This window comes from Myripristis murdjan, chromosome 20, assembly GCF_902150065.1.
Source record: "Myripristis murdjan chromosome 20, fMyrMur1.1, whole genome shotgun sequence".
Classification (NCBI taxonomy): Eukaryota; Metazoa; Chordata; class Actinopteri; order Holocentriformes; family Holocentridae; genus Myripristis; species Myripristis murdjan.
The window spans coordinates 5,956,748-5,974,237 of NC_043999.1; the positions used below are offsets into that span (position 1 = coordinate 5,956,748).

General features: G+C 42.5%; 1 protein-coding gene across 1 annotated transcript in view; it reads left to right on the forward strand.

The window, feature by feature from the left end:
• The window catches only part of cnksr2a (connector enhancer of kinase suppressor of Ras 2a), a 66,655-nt gene that overhangs the window by 34,583 nt on the left and 14,582 nt on the right, over window positions 1-17,490 (forward strand). Inside the window, exons 9-17 of the mRNA XM_030079328.1 lie at window positions 1,413-1,559; window positions 2,421-2,533; window positions 2,735-2,889; window positions 3,347-3,436; window positions 5,673-5,887; window positions 8,398-8,449; window positions 14,233-14,408; window positions 15,406-15,479; window positions 16,724-16,795. Of these exons, the coding sequence (XP_029935188.1) occupies window positions 1,413-1,559; window positions 2,421-2,533; window positions 2,735-2,889; window positions 3,347-3,436; window positions 5,673-5,887; window positions 8,398-8,449; window positions 14,233-14,408; window positions 15,406-15,479; window positions 16,724-16,795 (1,094 nt within the window). The remainder of the gene's footprint in view (window positions 1-1,412; window positions 1,560-2,420; window positions 2,534-2,734; window positions 2,890-3,346; window positions 3,437-5,672; window positions 5,888-8,397; window positions 8,450-14,232; window positions 14,409-15,405; window positions 15,480-16,723; window positions 16,796-17,490) is intronic.

Here is a 17,490-nt window from a genome sequence, read left to right on the forward strand (position 1 = left end):
ACTGTCAGAGATGTATCAGAGATTTATTGGACATTTATTTGTATTGGGACTTTTCAATTCTGGTATTTAGAAAGATCATTAATGAGTTTTAGGAGCTTTGCCAGGTTTAAAATTAAATGAATGAGTTGGTATGTTGTAAGAAAAGCGAAGGTGACAACGCGCATCCTTGTGGGGTTCCTGTGCTGAAAGTCAGGGGGAGCAGACGTGTTGTCCTTGACCCTCACAGCTTGTGTGTGCCACCACAAAAAAGTCCCAGATCCAACAGCAGATGGCCGGGCTGATGTTCATATTCAGTTGTGCAGAAAACAGTTTGATGGGATTAATGCGGTTAAACATTCAACCGAAATCCATATAAACAAGATCCGGGGTGTACGTGTCGGAGGAGTCCAAGGGATGCAGGGTGTGATGAATTTCCAGGCTTATTGCATCATCTACGGAGCGGATAATCCTGTCGGAAAACTGGTGCGGGTCCAATAGCGGTGCAGTCCAGGATTTCAGGTGTGCCAGAACAGTGTGCTCAAATGATTTCATAACAACTGAGGTCAAAGCAACGGGTCTAAAGTCATTGACGCTTGTTGTTTTAGTTGTTTTTGGCACAGGCATGTAGTGGAGTTTGAGGCCTTGAGCGATTGCACACAGAATAAGGGATGAATTCAACGTATGTGTGAATGCTGGGGCCAGACGGCGAAATTGTCCAGTCCTGCACTGCAAAAAACTCAAAATGTTACCAAGATTATTTGTCTTATTTCAAGTCAAAAATGTCTTATTACTAGTCAAAATATCTCATTACACTTAAAATAAGACATGATCACCTCAGAAGTAACTTGTTTTTAGACAATTGTCTCTTGTTTCAAGTGAAAATTTGCTTGAAACAAGTGAAAGTTTGCTTGTTTCATTGGCAAAATTTGTTTCTTGTTTCTAGCTAATTTTCACTTATTTCAAGTGAATTTTCACTTTTTCCACTGGCAAATTTGGCCAATGAAACAATCAAATTTTCACTTGTTTCAAGAAAATTTTCACTTGAAACAAGAGACAATTGTCTAAAAACAATTTACTTCCAAGGTGATCATGTCTTATTTTAAGTGTAATGAGATATTTTGACTAGGAATAAGACATTTTGACTTGAAATAAGACAAATAATCTTGGTAAGATTTTGCGTTTTTGCAGTGTGCGGCTTTTCCCTGGGGTTCACTCTCTTGAGATTTCCTCTCACCACATCCTCTGTGATGGTAAAAGGGGGTGGAGGGAAGGTGCAGCCACTCAGCGCCCACCCCTGCTCATATATACCATATAAGCTGGTGTAGTCTTGACACACACACACACACACACACACAGACGTCTCTGGCTCACGCATGCTTGCAAACACTGTATTAGTCAGTGTGCCTTGACCCTCTGTGCTCTCCCGTCCTCAGGTGGGCTGGCAGTTGCGTAACCTGGTCGGCTCGCTGAGGGCCGATAAAGGGGGCGTGTCCCTGACCCTGAAGAAGCGTCCGCAGAGCACGCTCAGCTCCGCCCCCGCACTGCTGAAGAACATGCGCTGGAAACCCCTGGCTCTGCAGGTGGGACTCGCTCTACCTTTTATAGACTTTATTAAAGCACTGCGCTGGCCCACATAACTCCCCGTGGCATTCCCTCTCCCTGTACGGCTTCAGCCAAAGCGTGTAATTAGGTCAGGGTACTGTGGCTCAGCATGGTTTCATTTTCTGACTTGGAGCACACTTAAGAGAATGTGAAGGGGGAACGAGGTGGCATCACCTATCCGCAATCCTGAAACCATGAGATGTACTTCTCTGGTGAAGGCTGATTAGCTGCACAAGTCGGAGGAAACAATGGGAAAACAGCACTTTCCATCTGCCTTCCGTCATTATTCTGATATGACCATCATGACCACTAAAAATCAAAAACATTAACGCACAAAAACGAAGGGAGAAAGAAGTCCAGGAAGGGTTTTGTCTCTAAATGAACACACCGTAGTCACAATAGAACAATTTTGGGAGCCTTTTTCTGCCTTCATGTATGTTTTTCCAGATGAAACAGGATGCTGGGCCTGAGAGTTAATATGCAGAAGCACCTTGTTCAAAAGTGTCGATCACTTAAGGAACGAAGGGCAGCTTTCCAGAATTCCCTGTGCAAAAAAATACAGTGTTTTTATTGGCTGAAATGTTTGTTCACGTCTGTTTGGTTGAGCATGTTGAAGATACACTATTTACCAGGATGTAGAGGTAATGGAATTTAAATATAAAAGCACCAAAATGTAATTTTATTAAATTCATGGGGATAGTCTGGTATGGAAAATTAACCAACAAGTTGAAAAGCCATTTTTCATTTCACTGTGACTTTAAAGATTGAAGAAGAAATCTGAAAAAAAAAAAAAAAAAAGATGAATTGTTGCATCTCTGTCTGCATTTCTGTCTCTGCAGCCAACCAGGAGCCCAGGCAGCAGCTCAGCCACACCCTCAAGTACGCCCACCAAGAGCTCTGCCCTCCAGGACCTGTACATCCCCCCTCCTCCAGCTGAGCCATACACACCCAGGTACCCACTCTGTGTGTGTGTGTGTGTGTGTGTGTGTGTGTGTGTGTGTGTGTGTGTTTTCTAGAACCTGTTTGCTTCTGAGGAACATTTTTTTAACTTGAGAGAGAGAGAGAGAGAGCAAAGAAGAGCTGTTACCTTGATGCACATTTATGTTTTCTGTGTACGTGTTTGACGGTAAATCTGCTCCTGCTGTTGCCATAGAGATGAGACGGGAGCCTTGTCTGGGGATGAGGCATCCCGTAACCATGGCAGTGTCGCGGTTGCTAAGCGCTCTGAGTCACCAAACTCCTTCCTGGATCAAGAGTCTCGCCGGCGAGAAGAGGAGGAGCCTGTCTACTGCACCACGCCCACCTATGGTACACTTTTAGTGTGTGTGTGTGTGTGTTTGTGTGTGTGTGTGTGTGACAATGAGAGAGTGAGTGAGAGAGAGAATCAATCACCTGTCATTTTACAGTACTGACACACTTTAAAAAAAACAATCATGAAGCTAGGAAGCCATCTGCTCACCAGATTTGCATGTGTTGGCACATATGTGTGTGTAGGTGTGTGTGTGTGTGTGTGTTAATGCACGACGCCGCAGTTCATAAGCTGTTTCAAAAGTTATGGCGCTCTGGTTTCTGTGCTATAAGCAAAATCTACTGTATTTATGGAGGGAGATTAAGAAATGTTCCCTGTTGAAAAGCTCTGACTCTTTGCCAGAATCCTAAATATCACCACACATCAGTATTCAAAGGCTCTCTGAGGACATTATTAAGTTCTGTTAATGTGTGTGTGTGTGTGTGTGTGTGTGTGTGTGTGTGTGTGTACCTGTAGGCAGGCTGAGGCCGATCTCAATGCCCGTGGAGTGTAACTGGGTGGGCGACTATGAAGACCCAGCCAAGCTGAGCCGAGAAAGCCGCAGAGGTGAGCGGCTGTGTGTACCTCTGTGTGTGTGTGTGTGTGTGCGTGTGCATGTGTGTGTGTGCATGTGTGTGTGTGTGTGTGTGTGCATCACCTCGGGAGCCTGTTAGATTCTGTTAAATGTCTCTGTCTCTCCACATTATGAAGAGATCAATGCAAGGAGATCAATGCGCCGCCCTCCCTCCCTCCGATTAGCATCACAGAGGCAGAGAAGAAGAAGAAGGGATGACAAAGAAAGGAAGGAGGGAAGGAAGGAAGCGAGGAAGGGAGGGTGCAGAAGGGAAGCGGCACTCCGGCGCGAGCGGAGAGAAAATGAAAGCCATTCATGAAGAGAGGGAGAATAAAAGCGATGGAGTGAGGAGGACGAGGGGGAGAGAGACGGAGGAGGCAGGAAAGAAGGACAAAAAAGAAAGAAAGAGAGAGAGAGAGAGAGAGACTGAGAGAGAGGGGAAGAGGCAGAAACAGAAAAAGACTATTCTCTCTGACCTCCACCTGAATCACTCACACAGTTGCCATGGTGACACTGACAGCAGCTCCTCTCCTGTGTCTCACTTTCCATTGGCCGCTGCCTAGCAACCAAGGGAGGAGAGGGTGGGAGCAGAGAGAGAGAGAGAGAGAGAGAGAGAGAGAGAGAGAGCTGGTGAAACCTGAGTTGTCTCCCTGGTAGAGCGGTGAAGTGAAGTTGGTCGAGAAGCTGGGAGAGACTAAAGCTCAGTTCACGACGCAAACTAAACATGCAACCACGTCAACACACACACACACACACACACACACACACACACACACACACACACACACACACACAGTATTATTGTACCCTGTGTGAGAAAAATGGGGTGTCCATCTGTCAGTGGGACATATGTAAGACACCGCTGATCTGATTTTGACAAAATTGAGAGGGATGATGCGTAATGGCAGTGCAATGTGGCATTTAAAGTGGAGAAACTGGCCTGATGGTGGCGCTGTTGGTAAAGGTCGAAATTTCCAAATGCGACAGGTCTGATTAGGACAAAATGGGCAGGGGTGATGCATCTTGACGCTGTGTTATAGTAGTTAAATGAAAAGCTCGCCCATAATATATAAACTAGGCAAAAAAAAAAAAGTTCTGCACCGCTTTTTCACTCTGTAATTTCTATTTATTTCTATTTTATTTATTTTTATTTATACCCAGTAGTGCTGTATCTCAAGATACAACTTGTGAGGATCCTGCATTTCTGGAATAAGCGACACCGGTAATTGTGTGGGAAGCGACCAATTTTTTTTTTTTTGACAAAATCCCCTGCAATATTTTTTCAGTTGATCATTTCTCCCATTTAACAATACTGATTGGTGTTGTCTTTTATACCGTCAGAAAGCCTGATCAGTCCCCTTTTCAATGAGAAAGAAGTTGTAAGGATTGTCAATCGATTGGTATGACCAACATGGCTAAACATGTCCCCCCCCCCCTTTTTGAGGGGAGCAAAATCCCATTCCATGTGTTTTCACACTATTGGGTATAAATAAAGGGGAGAAATTATAGACTGAAAAATCAGTGCAGAACTTTTTTTGCCTAGTTTATATATATATATATATATATATTTATAAAAAATACATTTTCCCAGTTAGCCCTAGTGTATTCTATCTATCTGAAGAGCTTCTTTGTGATTTGGTGAGGTTTCAAGTCTGCCAAAATAAAACTCTTCACCTCCAACAGTTGTGGATCATGCCAGGTGTCATTTTTTTTTTTTTTTTGTAAAGAGCTGCCAGTACATTTTTTTATGGTTTGAGCTCCACAAACAAGTGACCCTGAAGACTGGAAGACTGTGTCAGACCGGAAACCTCGCCAAATCACACAGAAACTATCTGGGTGGACAGACCACACAAGGGATAAGTAGGGAAATATCTTGTTTGTATTTTGGGTGAAGTGTTACACAAATTGGCCTCATGAGGATGCGATAATTAAAGGTTAAAAAAAAAAAAAAAAAAAAAAAAAAAAAAATTAACTTGAAAATGACATCTTTAGCATTTAAAAATACACCTATTAGCCTAATGGGGATGCTAGAGCTCATATTCAGAAGTTTAACATGACATCTCAGACACCACTGGCCCAGTTTAGGCAAAACTTGGAGGGATGATGCATCCTGTTACTGACTTGCCCAAGGGGCGCCTGCAGCATTCATGGGTAACAGAATGTTTTTTTTTTTTTTTTTTTTTTTTCTAACTCGTTAAATCACTTGTGTTATAATTGGACGTCCCGCAGAAGCGTCACTGATGCGCTACGTGGGACTGGCCAGCGGGGAGGAGAGGACCGGCTCTGACGACTACTCCTCGCACACGGCGCGCGCCGGCAAGCGCTCCAACGACACGGCCAAGCGGGCCAAAAGGCGGAGCCACCACAGCCAGAGCCCCTCCCACTACGTGCTGCAGACGAATCAAAGGGACTCGCCGCCGAGAGACCCGGCCTCCATTTACCATGTGAGACAGGTTTTATGTTGCTTTTTTTTCAGCCTACTTTCATGTCAGGTTTTGAATTGAGAAGTGAAATATCGCCGCCCTCACAGCGTCTCTTGATGACTTCTCCTCAGCACAATGTCTGCACAAACCAGTGATTTGCAAAATCATGCAAAGTAGTAATAGTTGGAACAATATTCTCCCTCTTAAGCCGACTACTTGTTAGCTTTTTCTAAAAAAAAAACAACCCAAATCCATCAACCTTTCAAGTGTGAGGCTGCAGTTTGGCCCTCATGCTGTCTGTGAATCACTGTCCAATTTATTAGCTTGCAAGGTTAATTAAAATGATAATAACCACCACCTGTTTTCATGTGAATAAATGTCTGTTTTTTTACTCTCAGTCACCTTTCCTAAGAAAAAGTCTTGTGGTGCACTGGACGTGATGATGTGTTTTATTTGGAGTATGCAGAAGAAGAGCAGAGTGGATAAAATGAGTAACGCCAGTCGCCAGATAAAGAAAAGAGCGCCACCTACAGAAAGTCAAACTCCATCGGCAGAAAGTCCAAGTAAAAAGACATCACAGTGGCGCCCACACCATTTGATTGCCAAGTGATCTCTGGAAAGTGCAGAAAGTTGGAGCTGCAGTGCTGCAGCACGGCCCCGATACAGGCAGATCACTAACAGACAGGGCTCATCTATCAGAGCTGGCAACATAATGGAAAAGAAACATAGCAGCAAAACATCGTCCCATAATGTCTGGGACTCTCCCTGCAGCAGTTTTCCCTGAACTGTTTTTGTGAAAGGTTGGCTGGGGTGAAACTCCTCTTCCTCTCTCATTTGTTTTGATTTTGAATCTAATGGACACGACTCGCAGAACGGAGGGAGGAAAAAAAAAAAAAAAAAGCGTTTGAACATTTAGCCTTGATGACAAAGGCTGTGGTGGGATGTGATCGGAGCGGGGCGAGTTTTTACTCTGTGTCACTTTATGACATCTGTCTGTCTGCCTGTCTGTCTGTCTCCCTGCCTGTCTGTCTGCCTGTCTGTCTGCCTGTCTGTCTGTCTGTCTATCTGTCTCCCTGCCTGTCTGTCTGTCTGTCTGCCTGTCTGTCTCCCTGTCTGTCTGTCTGCCTGTCTGTCTGTCTCCCTTTCTGTCTGTCTGTCTGCCTGTCTGTCTCCCTGTCTGTCTATCTGTCTGTCTGTCTATCTGTCTGTCTGTCTGCCTGTCTGCCTGTCTGTCTGTCTGTCTGTCTGTCTGTCTGTCTGTCTGCCTGCCTGTCTGTCTGTCTGTCTCCCTGTCTGTCTCCCTGTCTGCCTGTCTCCCTGTCTGCCTGTCTGTCTGTCTCCCTGCCTGTCTGTCTCCCTGTCTGTCTGTCTCCCTGCCTGTCTGTCTCCCTGTCTGTCTGCCTGTCTGTCTGCCTGTCTGTCTCCCTGTCTCCCTGCCTGTCTCCCTGTCTGTCTATCTGTCTGTCTGTCTGTCTGTCTCCCTGTCTGTCTGCCTGTCTGTCTCCCTGTCTCCCTGCCTTTCTCCCTGTCTGTCTCCCTGTCTGTCTGTCTGTCTGTCTCCCTGTCTCCCTGCCTTTCTCCCTGTCTGTCTGTCTGCCTGTCTGTCTGTCTGCCTGTCTGTCTGTCTGTGAAGACAGCGCTCTCCGCTCCAGACAGACAGCTTGGCCCGCAGTGACCTCATAGATCTTGACAGCATCTCACTGGAAAATGTGTTTGAGCTCGTGCACGTCTGCATGCTGGTGTGCGTGCGTGCGTGTGCGTGCGTGTGTGTGTGTGTGTGGTTACAGTAGATTTTCAAAATCATGCAAGGATGTGTATGGATGCTGCGATGGCAGATGGCGTGTCAGTGGGTGTGGGCGGGTCCATGTCATCTGCCTTGCTGAGCTCAAGGCTGCGAATGGCCGGGCTCCAGGCGCTGACATGTGGAACGTCGTGACATCAGAGCGGCGTCTTACCTGGCAGCGGAGGTCAGCGCGGTCAACATTTTGTTGACGCTCGACGGCGATAGGCCGCGGTTAGAACTCGGCGCCTCACGCGGGATGTGATATTTTCTGAAACTAGTTTAATCCCTGAGGCAGTGCAGCTTTATTTTCTCCCTCTGACCTCCTATCAGGCCACCCCCCCCCCCCCCCCCCCCCCCCCCCTCCCGTTCCCTCCGCCACCTCATCCATTCTCTCTGTCCGTTCTATGTTTAGAGGTGTGAGAGTTGCTGGACTCCTCCATGAGGTTGACTTTTCCATCCACACCCCATGTGCGCGTGTGAGAGAGAGATAATGAGAGAGAGAGGGAGGGAGTATTCCTGTGTGTCGGTGTGTGTGTGTGTGTGTGTGTGTGTGCGCTGCCTCCTCTGCTTGTCTCCTCGCTCCTCCGCTCTCTGAGATCTGTCATCTCTTATATCCCAGGATTCTTTGCAGCGAACAAAGGCCACTGATTCACCCTGACAGCCTGCTCTCCCTCCCTCTCTCTCTCTCTCTCTCTCTCTCTCTCTCTCTCTCTCTCTTCCGCTCTCTTCCTTTCTTTATCTCTCCCAGACATACCAACAATCTGCCTCTCTACAGTCAAAGAACAGGAAGAAGAATAAAGGTAAGCAGAAAAACACAAAAAGCCACCAGATGTTTTTTTTTTTTTTTTTTTTTTTTTTTCAGTCAGAGGACGCTTTTTTTTTTCTTGCCCCTGCTGACCAATCAGCTGTCTGGCTGAGCAACACAGTCCCCCAGAAATTTGTGAAAAAGACATTCACTCTGACATGCAGATCATATCTTGTGCCGTTGAACATTGTGACGGACGGGACGGGCCATTTTTCGGCGATTCTCACATGAAAAGGTTAGATAAGGGTTAAAGTTTTAAGTTTCAGGGTGGGATTTCATTTAAAAGTTTCTAAAATATTGGTTAAAGGAATGCCAAACCCAGTTGTTAACCTTTTAAAGCCATTTGTATCATATATGATACACATTTTCAATTCCGTTTTTCGTTTTCAGTTTAATCAATACTTGACCAAAATACTGTTGTATACCTTTGAACACTTCCCCTGTTCACCCTGGACCATACCATTGACACTTCAAGTACATATCATATATCATACACCAGAAAGGTCGTGTAATAACATATTTTTTGAAATTTTTAAATATATATATATTTTGTTATAGGACTAAATAAAGGGTTCAAATTCAAAAAATTGGAATTTTCTGCCAATTCTTTCATAGTTCAGGCTTTATAGGGTTAAAGGTGGATTTTCTTATTATTATGCTTGATTATTATCTTATCATCCAAATATAGAGTACTATAGGGTTGCATATTGTACAGTAATACATTGGCAGGGCTGGGTGGGCTTTGGTTCCCTTTGCATGGTAATAATATCATCTCTGCCCTGCAAAAACTAACCAGCTGAAGGAAAAGAAATCAACCTTTTGCCAATGTAATAGCTTTGGTGCTACCAGCGGAAACAACATAGTAGCAAAAGTTTTCGGAGCGAACATTTCTGTGGAGCTATTTTCTAAAAAAAAAAAAAAAAAACTCACATTTTGGAGGAAAAAAGTCAACATCAGATATTGCCATAACAGGCAAAAGCTCCATATTAGGTTGAAGTGCTTCTCTCAGCCTTCTGATCAAATGTTAGACGGGTAAAATAATCCTCAGAAAAATGACGGGTTGATATTCATGAGCAGCACACAATCACTTTTTTTTTTTTTTTTTTTTACACCCAGTGATGGCAATAAAAGTAATTTTAATGATACATATTTAAGTTTTCTACTTCTTCAAGGTTTGGAAACTAAAACATTTAGGACCGGACTTGAATGCCGCGTAAGGCTTTAGTCACAGGAAGAACGACGAGACTTTTGCTCAAAACGAAAACATCACTGACAGCCGCCGTGCACATCTTGCGAGGTGGGGAATTGAACTCGGGTTGCCAGAGCTGTCAAACCGCTGCCTTCTTCTTATCATGTCTCCACCACATAATCCTTTCATGGCGGGGGGGGAAATGTATTTTTCTCACTTTTGGCGCACAGAACACATTATTTGCATTTTAATACGTTTTGCTCATTGCACAAAATTGTTTGAGAGCCGGCACTAAATTGGACGCAGAAGTGCAGACCAGGCAGTTTTCTCTTTTGAGTTCATCCGTTTTGAATGTACATACTGTAGCCAACTGTACATGCACAAATATACATAAAAATACATTTACTTTTTTTTTTTTTTTTGGATCAAGAGGACCTATTTTACAGGGAAGCACCATTCATGCTGTATTTTCTGTATTTTCAAAGATGACACCATTCACTGTAATAGCCTGGTATAATAATAAGACCATTGCCAAGCTGGTTAAAACAGTTGTGGTGTTTCTCAAAATTAAGACCACATTTCCCATAAACCCTGTCGCGTCCTGTCACAAAACAATGTTGCTTCTTATTCCTTCCTCCCCCTCCCTGGCAGCAGTCTCTTTGTTTCCTCGCCCAAAGCTTTTCTCTTCCACTTTGCTGAGGAGGATAAACATGTTGGATGTGATTTTTTTTTTTTTTTTTTTTAATTCAGTCAGCCATTCACTTGTTCCACCATCTGCCACCGAGAGAAACTCTGAACACTTTATCTCCATCTGCACTTCTCGGCGATGGCCTTGTTTGTTTACAGTAATTACACTCATGTCTCAAAATTAATGCGGTAATAATTTATTAATGTTGGAGAGTAAAGCAGCACTAAATCACACAGGGCAGAAAATTGCAGTTGCATTGGTCTGTGCGGGTAGAAAAAAAACTTTCAAGCATGTCGGACTCGGGCATCACATCACTGGTTGCCAATGTGGCCAGAAGAGCAACATTTTTGGACGGCAAAAATTTTCTGCCCGATGTGGTATGAAGTCTCCATGAAACAAACTCACTCTGGATAACAGTGTGTCTTTAATACTCATCGACTCATAAAGTTGAGAAAAAGTCACATGACCTAATCATATTTACCAGGTGTTTGCATTCAGGTGGTTATTAGTCCAGTAATTTTAGGCCAAAATTGGGGTCAACCCAGGACAAATTGCAAGAGAAGCAAACTCAACTGATTTTGTATCCTCAGTTTGTCCTGAGTGAGGGGAAAAAGTCCCAAGAAATCCCATTGGTGGAAAGTTTTGAAAATCACCTATTTATGACCACATATGACCAAAAAACACTGTTTTTAACACACAGGGGAAAGGGGTTCAACATTTATTTTCAGATATCACTATAAAAATTCACAAGATGATTGCACACACATAGACAAGAAAAAAAGTCAATTACAAGTTCTTTGAATTATTCTGTTTACACATGCATATCACACATTATCTGATTTGATATGCGCTAATAAGGAATATAAGGAATAAATGCCAGAAGAGACATTTAAACAATGAATTAAAAGGTTGCTATATATATAGTAACCTTGAATTAAAAGGTTACTATGTAACAGTGAATTAAAAGGTTACTATATATATATAGTAACCTTTTAATTCACTGTTTAAATATCTGTTCTGGCATTTATTCCTTATATTCCTTATTAGCGCATATCAAATCAGATAATGTGTGATATGCATGTGTAAACAGAATAATTCAAAGAACTTGTAATTGACTTTTTTTCTTGCCTTTGTGTGTGTAATCAACTTATGAATTTTTATAGTGATATCTGAAAGTAAAATTTTGAACCCTTTCCCGTGTGTGTTAAAAACAGTGTTTTTTGGTAATATGTGGTCATAAATAGGTGATTTTCAAAACTTTCCACCAATTGGATTTCCTGGGACTTTTTTTCCCTCACTCAGGACAAACAGGATACAAAATCAGTTGAGTTTGCTTCTCTTGCAATTTGTCCTAGGTTTTTTCATAAAATGACTGGACTATATGGGTCACCAACATACATAATACACATGTTCACCAAGATGCCAAGAATCTCAGAAATCATCTAGATCACTAATAATTTGGGACAAATTAAGATAAAAAAAGACAAGTTGCCATGTTGCCTCAATTTACCACATGTATTTATGACATCAGGCGTTGTAGTGCAGTTTTCCAGTTGTAAACTTCCTTCTTACACACCCACCAGTCCACCCATCCTCATATTAAATTTAGGGCTGGGCAAGTTAACGCGTTATTATCACGTTAATTCATTAGACTATTGACGCCGATATTTACTTTATCGCGCATTAACGCATGTTGCTCACATGCTTTTATTTTGTAAAAGTCTGTTGCACTCAGTCTAAAGCCCAAACGCGCCCAAGCACGTTTGCCCCTGGTGTGCACGTCATCACGTTGAAACAGACACAGGCATGGCCCGACGACATTATAAATCAGTGTAGTTCAAATACATTCATCATGTCTTCCTTTTAACTAAAAGACGTTTTTGGTCCTTTTAATCAGACATGGGATGTTTATTTACCGTGACAGTTTCGGAGGTAACTTCCTCCTCCTTCAGAAAGGTCCAACTGACAGCCGGAGCGGCACCTGGCAGATCCAGCAGAATAGACCTGACCGGGTTGCCGCACACCGCGCGGTGCCGCGGCCGGTGCTGGCTGTACTGACGCGGTGCCGGCCAGCACCAGGTCTGCCGGATCCCCGCGCACACAGACTGTTGTACTTTCATTATAAACAGACTTTTGTTTATACGCGGTTGCAGCAGCACAACGGACAGCGACACAGACAACATGGTTGATTATTGATTGCGCAACAATCGCTTGTGAAAGGTTGTTTTCTCTTGCTGGTCACATTGTGCAAAATAAAAAGAGAGCTTCTTTATCTTATGAAAATGTAAATAATCGTGTGTGCCTTAGCAACTGGCTTAGTGCAGAGGAATAGAAAAAAAACAGAAGTCCAGTAAAACATGCGCTTTACATTCTAGTCCCCTGTAAAGGAAGTTTCAGTAGTGAACTTTTTTGTGCTTCACACTTTGGTATTGAACATAGACTGGTAATGCTGCTCCCTGTTAAAAGTTTCTGCTGTTACCTCAGAAATTGCCTGTTTGTCCTGATTGTGGCTCAGGATTTTGTTGGTAGATTTTTTTTTTTCATAAAGAGAATGTCCTGGCAGTGGCAATAAGCTTTAATTTATTATTATTACTATTATTATTTATTTGATTTATTATTATTATTATTATTATGACATTTTTTAAGTTGAGATTTACACTAAATATGTGTTACTGATAAGTGGTGATGTTAAAAGTGTTTGCACAACAAATGTTATGGCACTTTCGTTTATATGGCAGCAGAACATTGAAATAAAAGTGCTCTTTACAATACTTATTGGATTTTGCGAATACAATGCGATTAATTGTGATTAATCAGGCAAATTATGCAATTAATTGCGATTAAAGATTTTAATTGTTGCCCAGCCCTAATTAAATTATATGTCTCTCCCTAAAAATATCCTATTGGCTTACAATATTTAATGATGTCCCACCCCGACATCCTGTTAGAACAGGAAATGCATAAAATCCGGGAAGTAAGATGCCATTTCATGGGGTTTTTTGATGCTGATTTACTCTTTAAAATGCCATATATAGCACCTTTTAATACCTTTGAAAATGACTCTGTTTTATTGTTTCTATCCAGTCTGGTCTAATTAACATTTGCTAACATGAATAACTCTCAGTCGACGCCAGAAACCAGAGAGCTAACACTCAGAGTCGGGATGTTATGAGGTGCTGCTACATAGAGAATGAATTGAGAGTAATTGGGCGGGCACCCTGGGGAATTTCCTCTGCATTTTCTGCTTCAAAATCTCTAGTATACTTAATACCAGAGTATAAAAACATTCAGTATCTGCGGCGCCGCTCCTCTTGATAACTTCTGACATTACAAGTTTGGGCTTTAGTTTTCTGGCTTCTGACTTTGGGAGATAATTGTTCATGTTTGGAAGTATACCGTAAACTGTCCCAGACCTTAGAAAAAAAAAAAAAAAAAAAGTAGTGTCACATTGCCCTTTAAAGTCTTACAACTTCCAGTGCAGCACGGTTAAAGTTTCCGACTGGTTCACAGCTGAGAGCCAAGTTCCCCGGTAATCTCTAATGAGCAGCCTGCTGTGAAAAATTTTATAGTGCTTTTAAGCCAGAAGTAAAGGCAATTTATTTTAAATACCTCTTACCTTATACTGCAGTGCAGCACAAGTCTGTCAAGCCCTCATGCCAAGAGACTGATCTCTTGCCAGGAATTATTGCTACACTAGTATATGCCATTTACTGGGCAGTTATATCCCAAACTCCTCACAGTAGCGCAGACATTTTTTTTTTTTTTTTTTTGCATGAGTGGTCCCAATGAGCAGTGAGTACATTCAGGAAAAGTTAGCACCATGTTCTGTGTGTGTTTTTCGACTTATTTTCTAACTCCGCTCTGTCACTGCCACCCCCTTCTTGTCCCCGTGTCCGCCCAGGCCGAGGTTTGGCCTCGCTGAGTCGGAGGCGTGTTTCCTGCAAAGCGCTGGGCAGAGGAGACTGTGAGGGCTGGCTGTGGAGGAAGAGGGACGCCAAGGGTTACTTCTCCCAGAAATGGAAGAAGTACTGGTTTGTTCTGAAGGACACCTGCCTGTACTGGTACATCAACGAGGAGGCGAGTTTCTCTTTTACCGTCACCGTCCCAATCCCCCCATCCGAATATGTAGCATTGCTGTTATGGACACACACACAGTTGAAATTGCAACTCAGTTCATAAGGATGATCCAAAGTAAAGGCTGGATTTAAAGTGGCTTTGACTGGAGTCGTAGATTTGGTGGTGAATGTGGAAGTGGGAATATAAAATGAAATGAGATAAAATAAAATGAAGAAGCACGCTGCAAAAATGTCCATTTTTTCTCATATAGAATTTTGTTTTGCCTAAAAAAGTGGGAAAAAAAAAATCTACCCGTGGGATGAGATAATCCCTCTTGTTTCCAGAGCTAATCAGCTTGTTTACAGAATTTCCTTGAAACCAGTGTCATTTTCGTGATCCTAGTGGGCTCATGTGCCATTTTCGGCCTTATTTCAACATATTTATACTTGTTCCCAAGAAAGGTTCTGACACAAGTGAAACTGCATAGGAAACAAGTGGGATTTGCTCGTCCCACTGGCAGACTTTTGAGCTGTTACTTTTAAACAGAAACAAGTTTAAGACTGAATGTGAGACGGTGATGAAATATATCCAAAAGAGTGCTCGCTGTACTTTACCGTGAGCCGTGCAAGTTTCTGAAAGGCAAATGTAGAGGACTTTGCATGCAGGTTACCTTGAAGACGAGCCTGCAGCACAGCACCCTGAGCCTGCTAATCCAAATATTACACCCTCAGGTACAGGATGAGTCATCAAAACCTCACCGCATGTTTATGAGAGTGGAGACAGACAAGGTTTCCGCCTGTTTCAAGCGTACATTTCTATAAAGTAACATTTCCATGAGCTCTGTGAACTGTTTCAATCTCACCGGAGCACTTTATGGTCTGATGCGGCGCCTCACCGCTCAAAAGAGTCATTTTTCACCTTGAGGGGTCTTTAACATTTTCTGTCTTTCCTTCCCACTTCCCATCAGCTCATTATTTATCTGCTCTGCTCTCTGCCTTTCCTCTCTCTGTTCATTTAGGATGAGAAGGCGGAGGGCTTCGTCAGTCTCCCAGAGTTTAAGATCGACCGGGCCAGTGAATGTCGCAAGAAGTAGTAAGTCCTTGAGAAAAATATGAAACAAGAATCCAGAGATACTTTTAATATCCCCAGATACCATGACATGATGATATCCATGGTGAATACCCTCCGATCATGGCACTCGAGTGTTTCATATTTTGGAGCATATCAAATTCCAGCATGGGACCACTTTGATACTGTAGTTATTAGGGATGCAATATTCCGGGAATTTTCAAAGTTGGAAACTTTCCACGGGAATTAATGGGAATATATGGGAATTAACAGGAATTTACAGGAATAATATGGAAATTTGCAAAATTGCGTGTTGGCCTATAAGCGGGAACTTAATGTAGTTGAAGAAAAACCGTCCTGCAGCACAATCCTGGTTAAAACAACCAGATTTAATACAAATTGAGTTGAATTTCCACACGGCTCGGCCTCCATCTGAGCCCACAGACGACATCCAGTCAAGGAGGTTTTGAGTAGGTTCTCCTGCCTTCTGCGAACCACTTTTCTTAGAAATACAGTTTTCATATAAGAATGCAGGTTATAGTTTGATTTAGCTGCTGACTGAGGAGTGCTCATCCATTCATTGAGCCTATTTCTATTCATTTATCCACCATCAATCTTGAAGGACTGAGAAAAAAAAAAAATCTACTCAAAATAAGTCAAAGTCAAAAATGTCATTAGTTTGCACGCATGTCTGCTTATGACAAAACAAAATTTCCAAAATTCCCCAGCTGAACTTCCCATGGAAAGTTTCCAGAATGTTTCCGGAAATTTACCAGAAATTTTCCACACCTTTGCAACCCTAGTAGTTATAGGTATTTCCAGATTTTTGGCATATATGATCATATCTGTTAACGGTATAATAGGCATATCAGCCATGTATGTTCTCAGTATTCCAGCATAATTTTAAAAAAAAAGTGCTGATATGCTACAGATAGGTTCATATTCTTGTCAAAAATATTGAACCCATATATGCTCATATACTAAATGAAGTCAAATTGAGACTAAGAAAAATACAGACTCAAGAATATCCTGAATATGGTATATCTCAATACCCCATGATCAAATATGCTCTGGATTAAATATAGATAGATAGATAGATAGCCTATATCTCTCTTGATTCTTGGGGTTTTCTTGCAGTTATGGCTCTAGCATACTTATGTGTATATACTTGTGTGTGTATGCATGGTGTACTTGCTTTCACGTAGCGTATGTATATATATTTGTGCTTGCAGGAATAACTGCATGTTCCCCCCCTCATCTCTCCGCAGTGCTTTTAAAGCGTGTCATCCCAAGGTCAAGAGCTTCTACTTCGCAGCAGATGGAGTGGATGACATGAACAGGTAAAATATCATGTGCTAAACGCAGACGAAGGTTGTGCAGCGTGGGAAGGGCAAACTCCCTGGGTGGCAAGAGGCCTGCCTTGTGTTCGTTATTCCCGTAGTGGAAAATTAATGTGCTTCTACTGTATATCATAAGCATCATTTTGCAGCATAATCCTCTTGAAGGGTCCTGTTTACATGCATTGAACGATCAACAACGACAACAAGTCAGGCTCCGTTAGTCGAGTTTAAATGTTGTTGTCCCTCCCTGGTGGCATAGTTTCAGTGCAATTAAAGGGAAATTCCAGCCTGTAACACAGCGACACTATAAACGTTTGGACGGGTGATTTAAATTTCTGGTGCAGTTTTGTTGTTTGAGCGCCAGTGGTGTTTCGTGGGAAGAAAAATGTCACAATCTACAACCGGTGATGGGAGTAACGGCGTTACAAAGAAACGGCGTTACTAACGGCGTTACTTTTATCAGTAACGAGTAATCAAAGAAATGACTGTTTCCCCCGTTACAACGCCGTTACCGTTACTGACAATAAAATGCGCTGTTACTAGCCGTTACTTACTACTACTAATTATTATTATTTTATTATCCTATTCGAAAAATGTGCGTCTTGTGGAGAAAAAGCGGTGTGTCAATTTTCAAACCGGTCGGACTTTGCAGTTTTTCGTAACTTATCAACATGCATGGAGAATGACTGAGCACA